We start from the raw sequence: 16,978 nt of genomic DNA, 5'->3' as shown, positions 1-16,978 counted from the left end.
AAAAAAAAAAAAAAAAAAAAAAAAAACATCCTTAATTGACAGCAAAAAGGAAGAATACCAACATTCTTGTTTCTAAAAATCGTACCTTTTTGGTCTCATTTTCATCCCTTTTTTCCTCTTCGTGTTCTTGTTCACTCATCACTTCGTTCCACCATTCATTCATCTCCTTCAGTCGATCCTTGATTTTTCTCAGCCTCTGCCATTAAAATTCCCCAAAATAAGGTTTGAATTATAGGGCATTAACAAAAACAAGAAAAAGGAACCTTTGAATCGGGGCTGTCTTCTTTGATCGAATCATTCACTCTCCCAATTGTAAGAGGGGATACGGAGGTTTTGTCAGTGGAGGGGGTCGGGTCTGAAACCGTACGCCGGAGGGGCAGCGGCGGGAGCGCCGAGTTGGGACATAAGCGCTTGGCTGGCGACGGAGGGGAGAAATTACGAGCTTCGGTGGGGTCGGAAACAGAGCGGGAGAGAGGGGAGAAGGGAGTGGGATGGGCCGAGGAAGGGCCGAAGGGGATTGGGAGATCGATCTTGGAGAAGGAAGTGAGATTGTGTTGTTTAGGATCAAGAAGGTGCTTCTTGGTGGTGGCTGTGGGGTCTTGAATCTGCGTTGGGGAGCGTCGTTTCTTGTGTGTGGCAGCGCAGCGAGGTGGACGGCGGCCGCATGAAGAACAGAGTGGAGGACGGCGGTGGTGGGTGCCGCCGGGGTTGAGGCAGAGAGTGGAGAAGCGGGAATCGAAATGCTGTTGTTCTGGGTTTTGGGGTTCTGCTGATTCTTGAATCAAATTGCTCATTGCTCCAAAATATTCAAAGATTGATTGATTATTGTTGAATGGGAACTCATATGATCAAAATTTACCGCTTAATTCNTCCCCTTTGATTTTTTTTTTTTTTTTTTTTTTTTTTTTTTTTTTTTTAGTTTAAAATATTAATATTTGAGATTGAAAGTAAAAATAATTTTAACCCCCGCCACCAACAGAGAAGTGGGCCGACAGCCTGGTATTTGGGCCTGGGTTGTGTTATGTTAGTCTGTATAAGGAATTTCTTTGGGCCAATGAGGCCCAACACCAAAACACAAAACTTGAGCTTTAGCTGGTCATGGTGATTATGGCATGTACATTAATGTTAGAAACTCGACTAACCTTGGCACAAAATCGAGAATGTTTCATTATTATTATTATTGGGAATAAAATTAGGCGTTAAGATGTAAATCAGATTAATGATTGCATAATTAGTTTAGAAGTTGCTAAGAAAAATTTAATGATTGGAAATCACGTGTTTCATTCCAATAATTGAGGAAAAAAATGGTCCTAAAAAATAGTTTTTTTTTTTTTTTTTTAATTTAAGAAAAAGATAATGGAATATGAAATATTTATTTCAATAGGAAAAATAGTTCCCATCTTATCTTTATTAACTCACTGCCACACCAGAACAGTTGCTTGGAAGCATGCAAATTTTAATAATAATAAAAATAAAAAAAATAAACTTTGTCCCAAATGACAAAAAAACAAACAAACAAACAAGAATTAATAATTGTAAAAACAAAAAAGAAAGACACACGTGTCTATATGCTTTCAATAAATAAGTAGGAAATAAAATTTTCAAAATTTAACTAAAAATATTATCTAACTAATAAAGTGTTCAAAATCTAGCCATAAAAACACTCAAATCCGACAAAAAAAAAAAAAAAAAAAAAAAAAAAAAAAAAAAAGCATTTCGAGGGAAACCACGAAACAGAGGATAGACTTGACTTAGGTTGGCAAGTGGGATCCTTTTTGGCGCAAACAATATTTTGTTAACAGTATTTATAGTTGAAATAGTTTTTTTAGTTCAATAGAAAGAATTTGAATATTTAAAATTTAAATTATTTGAGAATTTCTCGTCACTATTTTTCAAATTCATTAGAAAAAATACTGTGAATTTTGTATGTGAATACTCCAAAAAAAGAAAGAAAATAATAAAACATATTTGTAGCATATGTCACTAAACAATACGTATATATTTTGAGTGGGGACAAGGAAAATTGGAGTTTTTGGAAAGAGAATAAAAATATATCAATTTTTTTAATTTAAAAAAAGAAAAAAAAAAGAAAAAGGCAAATAATTGAGTATAATGATGACGGGTGAGAATGAAATGAGGCTGAAGAAGAGGCCCATCAACGATGGCCCTGGCCCACAAATGAACGGCCCTGATATATGGAGGATAGAGACACATCAAAGGCCCACTTGCATAGGCTGTGTGCCATCTTCTTCCTTCTTGCCTGCTTCAATCCAAACCCTGCAATTTGCTCGTCTTTATTCATTCCCCCACCCAACGCTTAACAACCCCTTTCATTCCATTTTGTTCGAGTTAAATTACCATTTTGTCCTTCCGCTCATTCCCATCGAGTACGATTAAAAAAAGTATTCCGTAAATTCACCACTTTAAAATTGAAAACTTTATAATCATAACAAAAAATTAAACTAAATATAAACTATTTTTAATATTAAAAATTTGAATTTTATGAATAATAATAATAATAATAATAATAATAATAATAATAATAATAATAATAATAATAGGGGATGTGGTTAGGTATGTCCATATACTGCTAGCACTTCATGTAGGTACTAGATTTAGGTGTTTAGTGGGATAAATTGTTATGGTTAAAATGACGATAAATAAAAGGGCAATGGATGACGTGGCCAGCTGAAACCCTAACAGCATGAAAAACGTGTGATGCTTGCTCCCACCAAATATTAAATAAATTAACAATAAAACTTTTTTTTTAAGCAAAAAGACAATTGGCTTTTTTGGCATCACATTCGCCCTCTCCAGGGGCTTTTAAATTTCAATTAATCCTTAAGAAAATCAACTTTTTTTCCTTAAAAAATAAAAAAAAACAAAACAAAACTTGTATTTTATTCTTAAAATTTACTAATACTTCAAAAATATCCTTAACGTCCCACCTAATTACAATATTGATGGTTAAGCGACTCCAAGACACCTTTCAAAATGATTGATCACATAATTTATAGTTATGAATTCTAGATCCTTTCAACTTAATTTTAAATAAAATTTGTGTTTATAATTTAAAATGTTTGAAGTAGGTAAGAATTTGATCCTACAACTGTTTTATAGAAAGTTACTGATCACAATACTCATGTTTATTATTTTAGTTTTATGAGCCGATTTATTTGTTTGTGATGATTAAAGGAATCGCGAGGGTGTAAAGATACGGTATTTGATTAATTTTAAATTAAAAAACATATTTTACATATTTCATTTTAATAGATATTTCTAAGATATGCATCCACCATTATTAATTTTAAATTTAAAGTTCAGATTTAAAATATTAAATAATGTCGTTATCTTTAAGATGAAGTAAAGATGAGCTTCATCTTTCTTGGTGATAGAGATTATTTGAGCTAACCCCAAATTAACCTAAGTTTGTTTTTATTTATTTATTTATTGGGGGATAGGGGACAAAAGTTACCTTTTAGGTTAAACAAGGAAGGAAGATTATATTGGGTAAAAAAATGATTATTTAATTCTAATTTTGTAAACCAACCTATTAAATATAATTAAAAGTAAATATAATAAATAATTTTTGTACCTTTTAAAAAGAATAGAGGAAATTAAGGGGTAGATATATATGGGAATTAAAATGGTAAAAATAATAATAATTAATTGAAGGAATTTAACCAACGTAATTATTCCGCAAGAGGTTGCGTGGTGGAGCGGGTGTGAAGACATATTTGAGTAAAAGTAGGGGAATTTGTGTAATTAATATAAATGAAAAAATGGGGAGTTTTCGTAAAAACCAAAAAAATAAGTGGTAGAAAAAGAAATATTGGGGTCAGTTTTATCACATGGGGGCAAGTGGAAAACAAACGTGTGTTAGCATGGAGGGGGTTGTTTTCATCCCTGAGACGGAAAGCTTGGAAAAAACGTGACTCTTTAAATTAATTATAAATTTTTTTATTTTAAATAAAAATATAATTTTCCGATTTGTTCAGAGTCTAAACGCGACGGACCAATCAGGGAATGGGATTCCCTGTCTGTGATGACAGCTTGGCGACTTACTTTTATCTCTCCTCCCTTCATTTATTTATTTATTTATTTAATTTCTTTAAATTGTGTCATTGTTTCCCATCTTCCGCTATAATTTAGAATTTTGAATAAGTTAAAAGCGGAGGTTGAAATTTAAGAGAAAAACAGAGATTGAGAATTAGCTACGCTTTTTAAAGGAATAAAATAAATGAACGCGCGATTATTTGCATTTGCAACATGTAGGCTGCCGAGTATTTACATTAATTATTTACTGTTTTTTTTTTTGTTAATTAATTAATTAATTATTTATTCTTTTGGATATGATATGACAAGCCTTTTACTTTTTGGTTCTTTTTTCCCCCTTAGATGCTTATTTCCCTCATTCTTTATTACCCATTTTGGAATATTTTGAGGAGCTCTTTGAATGCGCTTTTTGAATTTTGTTTAATTACCTTTTTTAAATTATTTTTTCAATAATAATAAATCCATTAAGCTCCAATCCCACTTGTAATTTTTAAATATTGCTTTTTTTTTTTCTTTATATTCTTTTGAGTTGGGCATCGGGAACTTTTTTTATTTTTTATTTTTTTAATTTCTAGTATTATTTGTTAAAGTTAATGTATTTCTATAAATATTTTTAAAAAATAAAATTGTAAGATCAAGGAAAATGGAAATGGAAAGTATAGAGAAACCAAAGTGTTGTGTTGATAGGTGGAGAGTTCCGAGTTAAACTCAACTAGCTTTTTCCACTCCTGGCTACTTCCCCGATTTAATCGGCGATTCATTCTTTCAGCTTCCGCTTTTGGTCGCTCTGTCTCTCTCCTCCACTCGCTTTCCTCCTACATTGTTTTTCTCTCTCTAAAATTGAAATTCAACCTAAATGCATTTCAAATAAATGTTAATCTCAGTTGCATCAATTCCACCTTTCGCCTCCGCCGCGAATTTTCGAACCGTACGGTAACTCATCACTTCTCCACCGGATTGAACACCTCTCAGTGTATGGAATGACGGACTGCCGATTACCATCGGTCATGAATTTCTGGGCGGATGAGAACGCGTCGATGATGGACGCATTTATGAGCACCGATCTGAATTCCTTTTGGGTTACGCCGCCGCAGCCACAGCAACAGCAACAGCAACTTCCTCAGCAGCCGTATGCCTCTGTTTCTGCTGCGTCGGACCCGAGTAAAGGTGTCGGTCAATCGTTACCGCCGTCGTCTATGGCGGTTTTCAACCAGGAGACTCTCCAGCAGCGCCTCCAAGCTTTGATTGAAGGCGCTCAGGAGAGCTGGACTTACGCTATCTTCTGGCAGTCTTCGTATGACTGCTCCGGCGCCACCGTCTTGGGCTGGGGCGATGGGTACTACAAAGGCGAAGAAGATAAAGGCAAAGAAAAGGCCAAATCGAGTACCTCAAAATCAGAGCAGGAGTACCGTAAGAAAGTCCTTCGCGAGCTCAATTCTCTCATTTCTGGTTCACCTACCTCTGAAGACGACGCCGTCGACGAGGTTGTCACCGATACCGAGTGGTTCTTCTTGGTGTCGATGACTCAGTCGTTCGTCTCCGGCGTCGGTTTACCGGGACAGGCGTTTTTCGACTCAAACCCTATTTGGGTTGCGGGTTCGGATCGGCTTGCGGGCTCGTTCTGTGAACGAGCCCGTCAGGGTCAGGTTTTCGGGTTGCAGACGGTGGTTTGTATTCCGTCGACGAATGGAGTCGTGGAATTGGGGTCGAGTGAGTTCATATGCCAGAGCTCCGATCTGATGAATAAGGTTAGGGTTTTGTTCAATTTCAATAATCTGGAGGTTGAAACCTGGCCAATTAGTGGTGTTGACCAAGGGGAGAATGACCCATCTTCGCTTTGGATCACTGAGCCATCAAACGCCATTGAAATTAGGGACCCTGCGACTGTGAGTAGTAACAACAACAACAACAACAACAACAATCCTGTGGCTTCCGCTCCAACTCCGACCACCACAAACAGCCAACCGGTTTCCAAAATTACATCACAGATTGAAACCCCCAAATCAAGCGTTGTTACTGAAACTCCAACCTCTGTTCCTCCTTCTCAAAATAGCCACCGACAGTCGCAGGCGGTTCAGACACAGAGCTTCTTTACCAGGGAATTGAACTTCTCTGAATTTGGGTACGATAATAGCAGCTTGAAGGATGGGAACTCACATTCTCTCAAGCCGGAATCCGGCGAGATTCTGAACTTCGGTGAGAGCAAGAGGAGTTCCTTTCCCAAAACAGATACCTTGCCTTCGGGCAGTTCCCAATTTGGAGCAGATGAGAATAAGAAGAGATCCCCTCCTTCACGTGGGAGTAACGAAGAGGGGATGCTTTCTTTTACTTCTGGTGTGATTCTTCCATCCTCAGGCGCTTTGAAATCGGGTGGTGGCATTGGCGATTCCGATCACTCCGACCTTGAAGCTTCGGTGATCCGTGAGGTGGAGAGTAGTAGAGCGGTGGAGCCAGAGAAACGGCCTCGCAAACGTGGGCGAAAGCCTGCAAATGGTAGAGAAGAACCATTGAATCACGTTGAGGCGGAGAGGCAGAGAAGAGAAAAGCTAAACCAAAGATTCTATGCTCTTCGAGCTGTGGTTCCAAATGTATCAAAAATGGACAAAGCTTCACTTCTTGGTGATGCTATCTCTTATATCAATGAGCTCAGAGGGAAGCTTCAAACTGCAGAATCAGATAAGGAGGATTTACAGAAGCAATTAGATTCAGTGAAGAAGTTGATGATGTCTAATAAAGATTCATGTATATCAACCTCAAATCAACCTCCGCCAGATGAAGACATTAAAGCATCAAACATCCATGGAAACCACAGTGGTATTGAAACCGATGTCGATGTGAAGATAATCAGTTGGGACGCAATGATCCGAATCCAATCGAGCAAGAAAAACCATCCAGCTGCACGGCTAATGGCAGCTTTAGAGGAACTGGACTTGGATATCAACCACGCTAGCATTTCAGTGGTTAATGATCTGATGATCCAACAAGCCACTGTCAAGATGAGCCGATTATACACTCAGGAGCAGCTAAGGTTAGCTATTTCGTCGAAATTAGGCGCACCTCGGTAGCCATCCTCGTCTCCTTCACTGTGTTATCTGAAGTAGCATTGGTTTAGATGAGCTCCGGCTGATGTGCAATATGCTAATGGCGTAAGCTCTGTAATATACTGTTGTCTACTTGTTGTTAGGTAGTGATGTCTTAGTATTTATGTGATCCTGAGATGATTCACATGAAGGAGTTATGTGAAGACTTTTATTGTGTATATACAAAGCCATAAATGTGAACCCCTGCAGGTTTATCTTTTGCAGATGACTGGTAGTTTTGAATTTGGGTACTTGCTTTTCTGTTTTTCGAAACCGAACCCGACTTCGATTAGGTCAGGTTTAGCCAGAATAGGTATTGAATCGATAGATCTTGGCCATAGCATAACCAATCAAGACGTATATTCTCGATTATGAGGTCCATAAAAAGTTAACATACAAGGATGTACTCATAAGCTTAAGCCTACATATCTACATCTCAGACCTGCAATTCTTCCTTCTGGCATCTGCTTTCCAGTTTCTTCGACCGAGTACCTTTTTCACTGTGTCGGAGGCGACCTGTTCAGAAGGCGACTCCGAATGTGATTGCGTTTCTAATTGTGGTTCGAGATCGGAGGCTATGCACTGCATTTGAGTGTCACTGGTTGATGTTGTTGCAGGCATATTAGAATTGTTGCAAGAGGCTATGCACTGCATCTGAGTGGCTTGTTTCAGGGTCGAAACCTTGTTTAATTCTTCCTCTAGACGTTTTCGAGCTCTATATCTGCCTTGCCTTTCTCTGTTCTTCATTCGACTTGTCGTGATATCATTGTCTATTCTATAGTATTTTGGTTGCAGATTTTCCAAAAGACTGGATTGTGAGAATGCTCACATTCAAGAGATTGGATTGTGAGATCCCAACCCGGTTGGTTTTTCTTAGTCATTTTATTCTTAAGATCGCTCTCATTCGGACGTCACGATCGAAATTGGTGCAACAAATACTATTTCGATATGCAATTTTTTTCTTTGTTGGTCACGTTTCTTATCCTTCAAATAAATTTCACGAAAATTTGATCAGTTACAAATAAGATTAAAATGGTGCGTCCTAACCCGTCTTATCAATTTTAAAAAAACTGTTTTACGAAGCATTATTAAATGAATTTGGGTAATTGATGGTTGTTTAGTCAAACATTATTGACCATCGGTAATTAAATTATGGAGGAAAGATGGTCAATTCATTTCATTAATAAGTAATCATTATAACAATGATTAAAAACGGAGTTGAAGTTTAATTAATTATTGCCTAATCACTATCAATTAATGGTTCTATTGTCAATTTGATTTAACAAATTTTAATGGTTGATGACAAAAATTGTTCCTCTCCCTTAAATCAAGTGGATAAGGGAAGAAGAACGGTCGGATTATGACAATTTTTTAATAGAACTTGAGATTAAAAATTTTAATAGGTTCGAGTGCTGAATCAAATTTATTCTCGAAATATGTAGATTTCTCCCGTTCCTATATAATTACATTTTCTCCCTATGAATCAAACAAATAGAGTTTTGAAACTTTTTGAGGAACACATGAATAATATCTGAAGTTTTATGCATATGTCAATTTCATTGGTTTGGCATTGACTCAAATGACAAACTTTATGCATAACCATACCTAATGTCTCTGTTTCTCATGTCATATCTTTTGAAATTATTTAATGATTGCAATTTTATTTAGCTGACATTATTGTGATATAAAATATATCAAATATTCTACAATCATAGAGTGATATATATATATAAATATAAAATTGAAAATAAAAAAGAATACAAAGGTGGGAAAGCAGCAATAAAACAATTAGGTAGTTGTTTACCTAATTCACATTTAATTTTGAAGATTTCAAGATAATAAAAAAGAGTTAGTTTATGTCGATCATCGTGACACCGTGAAGTTAATTTAATAAGGTAAGCATGTAGTAAATCATAAAAAAAAAAATGTATGATTTGACCGACATCAATAATTAATTATAAAATCAACCCTAATATAACATATAATTGGTCAAACATCTCAAACCAAACATGAATTGTTTGAAAGATTGAACTATCCACCTTTGAAATAATAATTAATTATTTTGTGATATTATTAAAGATATGATCATCCAAATACTATGGACAATAATACTACTATTTTAAAATTGATAGAATGATGTTACTAATTAAATTTAGTAACTTGATGTTTAAGAAATATTTTAAGAAACATTATAATATCACTTCAAGATATCTAAAACAACTAATTAAGATATTAATATATCAACACTAATAAGAGTAGATAACAAGCCTACATCTAAAGGAAGAAACTGGGCGTGAAGTGTATTTAATGAAAGATGAGCATAAGTTTGTAAGTAAGTCCATGCCATTTACTTGGAGGACCCAACTGTTGGGAATTGCTTTTCCAATCAAGACCAGAGGAAAGCAAAGAGAAAGAGAGAGAGAACCCAGATGATATCCCCTTGAATGTAGATTAGGAAATCCATATGAGCTAAGAACTCTCGGTTGTAATTAATGGGTGCCTTCTTAAGAACAGATAGCTATGTTCTTGAGTGAATTTTCCACTTCTCTCTCTAGGGGAGTGAGTGTAAGGGCAATTTAGAGAGAGAAGAGAGAGATTCTGAGAGGGGAAAGTTGCACATGCCCAACTGACAGAAATGGTTGTGTCAACAACAACAACAACAATATATTTCACTCATTTTTAGGAGAGGGTGGGAGTGTTTGATTGAGAAAGGTAAATTTCTTGTATGCCCTACTCATTGCTGTCCCCATTTTGGAGTGGAATAGGAATACTACCCATGTATGTATGTATGGATGGATGGATGGATGGATGGTTTCATTCATAATGCTTGCTACCCTAAAATCTACTTTCCAGATCCCTATGCTACTATCATACACCACCAACACCAAGTATGCTTATATGTCAATAACGCAGTGCTTGAAATTAAAATCTGAAACAACCGAAACAGAGTGAATTAGAGAGATCAATAGTACAGAGTACATACATATGCTCAGGCCAACAAGCGCCAAATCCTCTTCTCAACTATGATTGTTTTTTGTGCGCAGAGATGTATGGGCCTGAAATGTCATTGTTACTCGATTCCCATTGTAATCATTGAATTTCATTTCAACGGAGCAAAAAACAATTTGAATAAACGAAACTGAAGAACACTTAATATCCCAATCAATTTGTTGGTGTAGTTGTTGTTGGAAGTAGAGAATATTTTGTTGTTGTTCATACAAGAAAATGAAATGAAATGAAAACCATACTCACAGTCGTGCAGCAAATTCCCCCCCTAACACACCGAGGAGAAGAATGGATAACGAAATCAAAATAAAAAAATAAAAACAGAAGAAAGAAGAACATAAAGAACAAATTAAGAAATTCAATGCCTCTTTCTCCTTTTCCTTTTTCAATACTATTTTCTTTCCTTCCTTTTTCCGAGAATACTTCGTTCCTTCTTTTTTTCTTAAATCAGAGTGTTGATTTAGATGTAGAAGTACCTGCAGCAGAAGCATCAACGGCGCGAGCCATTCCTTCAGTGACGGACGTAAGCTTCTGCAGATTCAATTTCACAACTGTATCTGCAAATAGACGCGTATCCTCTTCCGTATTCCCTTCCGGCACATCCACGATGTACGATTCCAAAACCACCGTCCAGATCTGACCATCGCGCTCCATCTCATGCACCGTCGTCACAGACCGGTAGTTCCTCAACCGATGCTCGCCGCCTGTGATACTGAAACCAGTCACATACCGATCGTCATCGAGTATATCGAGCCGCTCTGTACTCGTCGCCGCCGGAAGGCCAGAGATTACATTAACGTCTCTGGTGCATCCTACGGTCATTGTGAAGCCTTCAGCGACGGTACAGCTCTTGATGAAGTGCTTGTAAGTCTGAGGTTTATCAAAGCGGCGAACGACAGACCAAACGACGTCGCGCGGCGCACGGATGAGTTGAGAGAGGAGGGAGGAGCATTGGCCCGGCCGTAGTTCGTAGGAGTGGAACTGCAAGATGATGTGCTTCAGGTCATCGAACTCGTGCTGAGAAAATCCGTTTGGGAAGGCTAGGTGGTGGGAAGTGGCGGTGGTGGCGGCGGCAGCAGTGGCAGAGTCGTGATGGTGGTGGCCGAATTCTGACTGTTCGCCCTTTTCCATTTCTGTTAAGCGCTTTTTCTTTCCTTCCGCCACGGAAATGTCGGGCTTTAGACAAGAGAGAGAGACTTTTTATTAAACTTTTTTTTTTTTTTCCCTCTCTTTTTATAATAAATAAAAAAATAAATATGAATTTTATTTTTCAATTTTCTGGTTGGAGCTGAAAACGGTTGGGGCAAAATGTCAAAGTAAGAAATAAGCATCATATTCCCAATTAAATTTCGTGTCATTTAATTATAAATTTACAAAACATAATATTTTACCAATAATAATAAAATTAATATTTTTAAAATTCAATTATTCTTATTTTTTTATTTTTTTATTTTAATTTAAATTTTGAAGACAAAACATTAATTATGAACTATATAATTTGGTATGTTTTGAAAATTGGAGAGTTTGGATGGACTAATTCTTGTTAGTTAGATATCCTAATCATATGATGACAAATTTAATGAATAAAATTGCAACAGGGAATTTATAATTATCAATATTCATGATATTAGGGTTTGAAAAAAATAATTAGAATAATTAGGGGTAAACAACTTTATTATAATTCTGTCGCTAAATTAATTAATTAGAAATACAAAAAAAAAATGACGTGGTAAAGAGGATGAGGCCGAAGCTCGCTGGAAATGAAAGTAAGGCGTCAGCATCATATGCCACGTCTTTTCCAGCTCATCAAATTAATTAACCCATTTCCCTTTTTCTAAGCATATCCATAATATATCGCCATTTTTTCTTTTTAAATATTGTCCCATCAAATTTATTTAATTTTATTCGACATGCTACATTAAGCTTCAACAATGCCCTCCTCCTACAAGGATTTAATTTAATAAATGGTTGATTAAAAATGGAAAAAAAAAAAAAGAGAATTTAATTATATTAATTCATTAAAATGAAAACAAATAAATAAATAAGTGTGGACATGAAGCATCCAACTGACCTCTTCAAGTCAGCTCACCCATGACTTGTCTGCTCCCCACTTCATTTTTTTAAAAATAAAAAATCATGAAAAATAAAATATTACTCAAAATAAAATAAAAAATAAATAAAAATCTCTCTCCTCTTTCTTTTCTCTCTCTAGACTTTAATTTAATTTAATTAAATTTATTAGCCCCTACTTCATTATTAGCGGGACATAATGTTGGATAATCTAGAGTGTTGATGCATTTGATTCTCAACATTTTTAAATAATATTCTTATTTATTTATTTATTTATTTAATAAACTTTGTGCTTAGTTGACTCAATAATGTTATTGAATAATAATATTCCAGACACATTTGCAATTAATTTTAAATATATCCATCCAAGACACAAAAATATTCTTATTTATTTATTTATTTATTTATTTTCATAAAATGGAAATTATTATGTTTAACAGCCATGACTTCTACTAGCAATGATTATAATTTTTCAATTAAAAAAAAACGAAATGAATTATTATTCATTATTTTATAATAAATGAGAGATGAAACCAAAATATAATTATGTTGCTTAACATGTTAGCCAATGGAATGAGGAGAGAGGGTGGCAATCATTTAATGTAACAACATTTCAGCAAATCATACCATAAAGTTCAAAATGAAATAAATTAATGCTATCGTATAACATCTTAATCTTAATCATTACTCGTTCATTTATATTCAATAAAATACAGTGAAAACATTATATTTGATGCAATAATTAAGATCCAAAATCAAAATTAGAAGCATAATAAGTGATCTATATGTATATAATTTGGAATTGGTGGGCACCGTCTTTTCCTTAGAGTGAAAGGCAAAGAGGAATGTTTCCAAAGTTTGCCCCAAATCAATATGAGACATAATAACAAAACTATACGCTGTATTACGGTTTTTAAATCATACTTACTAGAATCCATTCTTTTAGAGCCCAAATCTAGGAAGAGGTCATACTTACTAGAATCCATTCTTTTAGAGCCCAACATCTAGGAAGAGGTTTCCACTCCCAACGCTTCGTTCCCCCCTCCAATCAATGTGACATCCTTTAGGAGCCAGCATTCAACATGACATCCTTTAGGAGCCAGCATTTTAGGACTCAGCATCCGACATGACCCATTCAGGAACCAGCATTTCAGGACTTAGCATCCGACATGACCTCCTTCAGGAGCCAGCATTTCAAGACCCAGCATCCTATATGACCTCTTCAGGACCCAGCATCCTATGTGACCCCCTTCAGGACCCAGCATCCTATGTGACCCCCTTCAGGACCCAACATCCTATGTGACCCCCTTCAGGACCCAGCATCCAGCATTTCAAGACTCAACGTCCTATGTGACCCCTAGCATTTCAGGACCCAACATCCTACGTGACCCCCAGCATTTCAGGACCCAACATCCTACGTGACCCCAACATCCTACGTGACCCCAACATCCTACGTGACCCCAACATCCTACGTGACCCCAACATTTCAGGACCCAACATCCTACGTGACCCCCTTCACCCCCTTCAGGACCCAACATCCTACGTGACCCCCTTCAGGACCCAACATCCTACGTGACCCCCTTCAGGACCCAACATCCTACGTGACCCCCTTTAGGACCCAACATCCTACGTGACCCCCTTCAGGACCCAACATCCTACGTGACCCCCTTCAGGACCCAACATCCTACGTGACCCCCTTCAGGACCCAACATCCTACGTGATCCCCTTCAGGACCCAACATCCTACGTGATCCCCTTCAGGACCCAACATCCTACGTGATCCCCTTCAGGACCCAACATCCTACGTGATCCCCTTCAGGACCCAACATCCTACGTGATCCCCTTCAGGACCCAACATCCTACGTGATCCCCTTCAGGACCCAACATCCTACGTGATCCCCTTCAGGACCCAACATCCTACGTGATCCCCTTCAGGACCCAACATCCTACGTGATCCCCTTCAGGACCCAACATCCTACGTGATCCCCTTCAGGACCCAACATCCTACGTGACCCCCTTCAGGACCCAACATCCTACGTGACCCCCTTCAGGACCCAACATCCTACGTGACCCCCTTCAGGACCCAACATCCTACGTGACCCCCTTCAGGACCCAACATCCTACGTGACCCCCTTCAGGACCCAACATCCTACGTGACCCCCTTCAGGACCCAACATCCTACGTGATCCCCTTCAGGACCCAACATCCTACGTGATCCCCTTCAGGACCCAACATCCTACGTGATCCCCTTCAGGACCCAACATCCTACTAGCACTCGTTTCTCTCTCCAATCGATGTGAGATCTCACAATTCCTCTTTTGGGGACACCCTTGTAAAGAATGTTTCTATCTCCTCTCCAATTGATATATTTTATATGGAACAGACGCACAAAATCACTATCAAACATCTTTTTGTTAGTCAAAAACGCTATAAATTATGCGAGAATTAGAATGCAAGGTCTCTTATTATGATATTATATTCAAAGTACATTATCATTGGACATAGTGTATTAGAAGCTCTATGTTCTTAGGTTGATATCATACTAAATCACCACCAAACTCAAAAACTAAACCTCAGACACTTGTCGAAACATGGAGAATTGTGTTGTTGGGAAAAAGGAGGAGGAAGGAAGAAAAGCATTAGCAACCAAACATCCTCAAGTGTAGCCATTTGGGAGGAATCCCTTTCTTCACATTTTTGCAAGATCCTCCTTCATCCTTTCCACTCCTCGTCTTACCAAGTTGCCTTTTTGGAGGACTCTGTTGCTTCTTTTTCTGTTCATGTCTTTGAGTTTGAGCCTTCTCCTATCAAATGACAAAAAAAGGGGAGCTCAGATTCTAAGGAATATATCAAAACACAACCCACAACCCATCGATTGTATACCGATCGACATCGTTCGTTTGACCGTAACGATGCTCGGTGTACTCACTGTCATTATCAGTATCAGTATCAGCTTCCAACCAACACCAAAATATTCAATGCCTCAAACAACATCAACTTGACTCAAAAAGTTTCATGACAGGAAAAAGAAAAGCAAAAGCAAAAGCATAATGCTTAATTGATTACCCCCCCAACTTGAGGCAAAGGAATATAATTGCTGGATCATTTTATTTCTTGTTAATTTATTACTCTTTCCAAATCTTTGTCTGCTAGCAATTATCGTCTTTATTTTTTTCTCTTTAAACCTGAATTTGGGATATTTTTGAGGTTCCTCCATGGCTGGGATAATGGAATATGGGGTATGAAGACGATGGCTCCCCTCTGCAAAACTGTTTTGGAGTTGGAGAAGATGAACTGATATCAGCTGATGTCTGTGTTGAACCTAATGATGAAGGGTTTGAGGAGCTGCCTGAATCCATCTCCAAACATAGCTGCCAATTAAGGCAAGAAATAATTTGAGAAAGACGATGAAAAAGAAAGAACATGTTGTGAAGGAGGAATATTTGAACCTGGAAAAGTCTGTGCTCAAGAGATGCCACTCGATCCAACAATGAACCTTTAAAGTAAGTATCTTTTAGTGCAACATCCAAAGATATGCACTTCTTTTCCACGCCTCCCACTCTTTCCAACCTCTGTTTTTTCTCCAAATACTTCATCTATGCAAGAAATAACACAACCCCATATGTAAGTGAACCTCTAAATAACTATTTACAAGAAGAAAAACAGAGGAACTTACAACCAAATCCATGTAATCTAATCTGGAAAAAAGGGTCATTGAGGAAGAAGATGAGGAATGTTGTGGATGATGGGGTAATAGCTTTGCATAATCCTCCATTGGATTGGATCGGAGCTTTTGGTTTCTTGGAGAAATGGGTATGTTGTTTAGTTTTGTGGTTGCTTGTGAGGGTTTTTAGTGTGAAACAGTTATGTTTTCCCACTTTTTTCTGTTGCTGATTCAGAATAAGCATGGGATTTGGTTTTACTAAGTCAAGGGTTGAATTGAGCTGAAGAAGAACAGCCCAAAAGTGGTTTTGATTAGGCTGATCCATGGCTGCCCAATCATTCAAGGTCCAATAATGGAGCTTCATCATCTCCAGTCGTTTTTAAGAAATGGGCTTGCCAATGGGTCATCTAAGTTTTTGTCAGATCAGATTTTTCAAAACGTGAAGTATGGGATTGATATTGATATCTCTGTTTGTCTTCAAGCTCTAAATTATACCATCATGGTTGTGTTCTTGTTTTTGTTGGATGATGGAAGTCCCACATCGGCTAATTTAGGGAATGATCATGGGTTTATAAGTGAGGAAAACTAACTCCATTGGTACGAGGCCTTTTGGGGAAGTCCAAAACAAAGCAAAACCATGAGAGCTTATGCTCAAAGTGGACAATATCATACCATTGTGGAGAGTTGTGTTCGTCTAACGGTTTTTACCCATTTGTTAAACTTTGATAGAGAAGCCATCTTAGAACATTCTAGCTTTGAATGAAAAGAGTATTATATAATTGTAACCACTAGCAGTATTCTTTGTCATTCTAGCTTTGAATGAAAAGAGTATTATATAATTTTGAATGAAAAGAGTATTATATAATTGTAACCACTAGCAGTATTCTTTGTTTTGTTTTGACCATTAGATTACTCTCTCAATCGACCTGGTACAATCGACCTGAGATCTTACGGTAACAATAGAATTGAGAATAAGAAGAGTAATAAAAAATAAATAAAAATACAAGATTGATCCTTCGGTATCTATACTGCCTTTATTGCGACAAGCACAATTTTTTTATTTTTTTTCAATAAAAAAATTAAAAAAAAAAAAAAAAAAAAAA

The 16,978-nt window shown here is 37.0% G+C and overlaps 4 protein-coding genes across 5 annotated transcripts in view; 1 reads left to right on the top strand and 3 right to left on the bottom strand.

Moving 5' to 3' along the window:
- LOC111437321 (proline-, glutamic acid- and leucine-rich protein 1-like) overlaps positions 1 to 886 on the bottom strand; it is a 1,622-nt gene extending 736 nt beyond the window's left edge. Inside the window, exons 1-2 of one of the 2 annotated variants that reach the window (XM_023075227.1) lie at positions 264 to 886; positions 86 to 196 (exon numbers count right to left, since the gene is read on the bottom strand). In XM_023075227.1, the coding sequence (XP_022930995.1) occupies positions 86 to 196; positions 264 to 794 (642 nt within the window). In that variant the 5' untranslated portion in view covers positions 795 to 886. Of the gene's footprint in view, positions 1 to 82; positions 197 to 263 lie in introns of both variants that reach the window. The other variant, XM_023075226.1, reaches the window with a different exon arrangement.
- Positions 887 to 4,754: 3,868 nt separating this feature from the next.
- LOC111437320 (transcription factor MYC2-like) lies at positions 4,755 to 7,365 on the top strand. The gene has a single exon (XM_023075225.1). The coding sequence runs from the start codon at positions 5,037 to 5,039 to the stop codon at positions 7,119 to 7,121; it is 2,085 nt and encodes a 694-aa protein (XP_022930993.1). The 5' UTR covers positions 4,755 to 5,036; the 3' UTR covers positions 7,122 to 7,365.
- A 2,701-nt stretch (positions 7,366 to 10,066) lies between these two features.
- On the bottom strand, positions 10,067 to 11,350 carry LOC111437322 (abscisic acid receptor PYR1-like). Its single transcript, XM_023075228.1, has one exon. It carries the CDS (start codon positions 11,271 to 11,273, stop codon positions 10,590 to 10,592), a length of 684 nt encoding a protein of 227 aa, XP_022930996.1. The 5' UTR covers positions 11,274 to 11,350; the 3' UTR covers positions 10,067 to 10,589.
- Positions 11,351 to 14,645: 3,295 nt separating this feature from the next.
- LOC111437264 lies at positions 14,646 to 16,276 on the bottom strand. The gene is made up of 4 exons (XM_023075153.1): positions 15,888 to 16,276; positions 15,661 to 15,807; positions 15,397 to 15,582; positions 14,646 to 15,015 (listed from the first exon to the last, which is right to left on the bottom strand). Exons 1-4 carry the CDS (start codon positions 15,984 to 15,986, stop codon positions 14,851 to 14,853), a joined length of 597 nt encoding a protein of 198 aa, XP_022930921.1. The 5' UTR covers positions 15,987 to 16,276; the 3' UTR covers positions 14,646 to 14,850.
- Between the last annotated feature and the right edge of the window lie 702 nt (positions 16,277 to 16,978).

Source organism: Cucurbita moschata, unplaced genomic scaffold, assembly GCF_002738365.1.
Source record: "Cucurbita moschata cultivar Rifu unplaced genomic scaffold, Cmos_1.0 Cmo_Scf00063, whole genome shotgun sequence".
NCBI classification, from domain to species: domain Eukaryota; kingdom Viridiplantae; phylum Streptophyta; class Magnoliopsida; order Cucurbitales; family Cucurbitaceae; genus Cucurbita; species Cucurbita moschata.
Note: the sequence above shows the minus strand (reverse complement) of the source record. Positions and strands in the feature narration are given on the sequence as shown.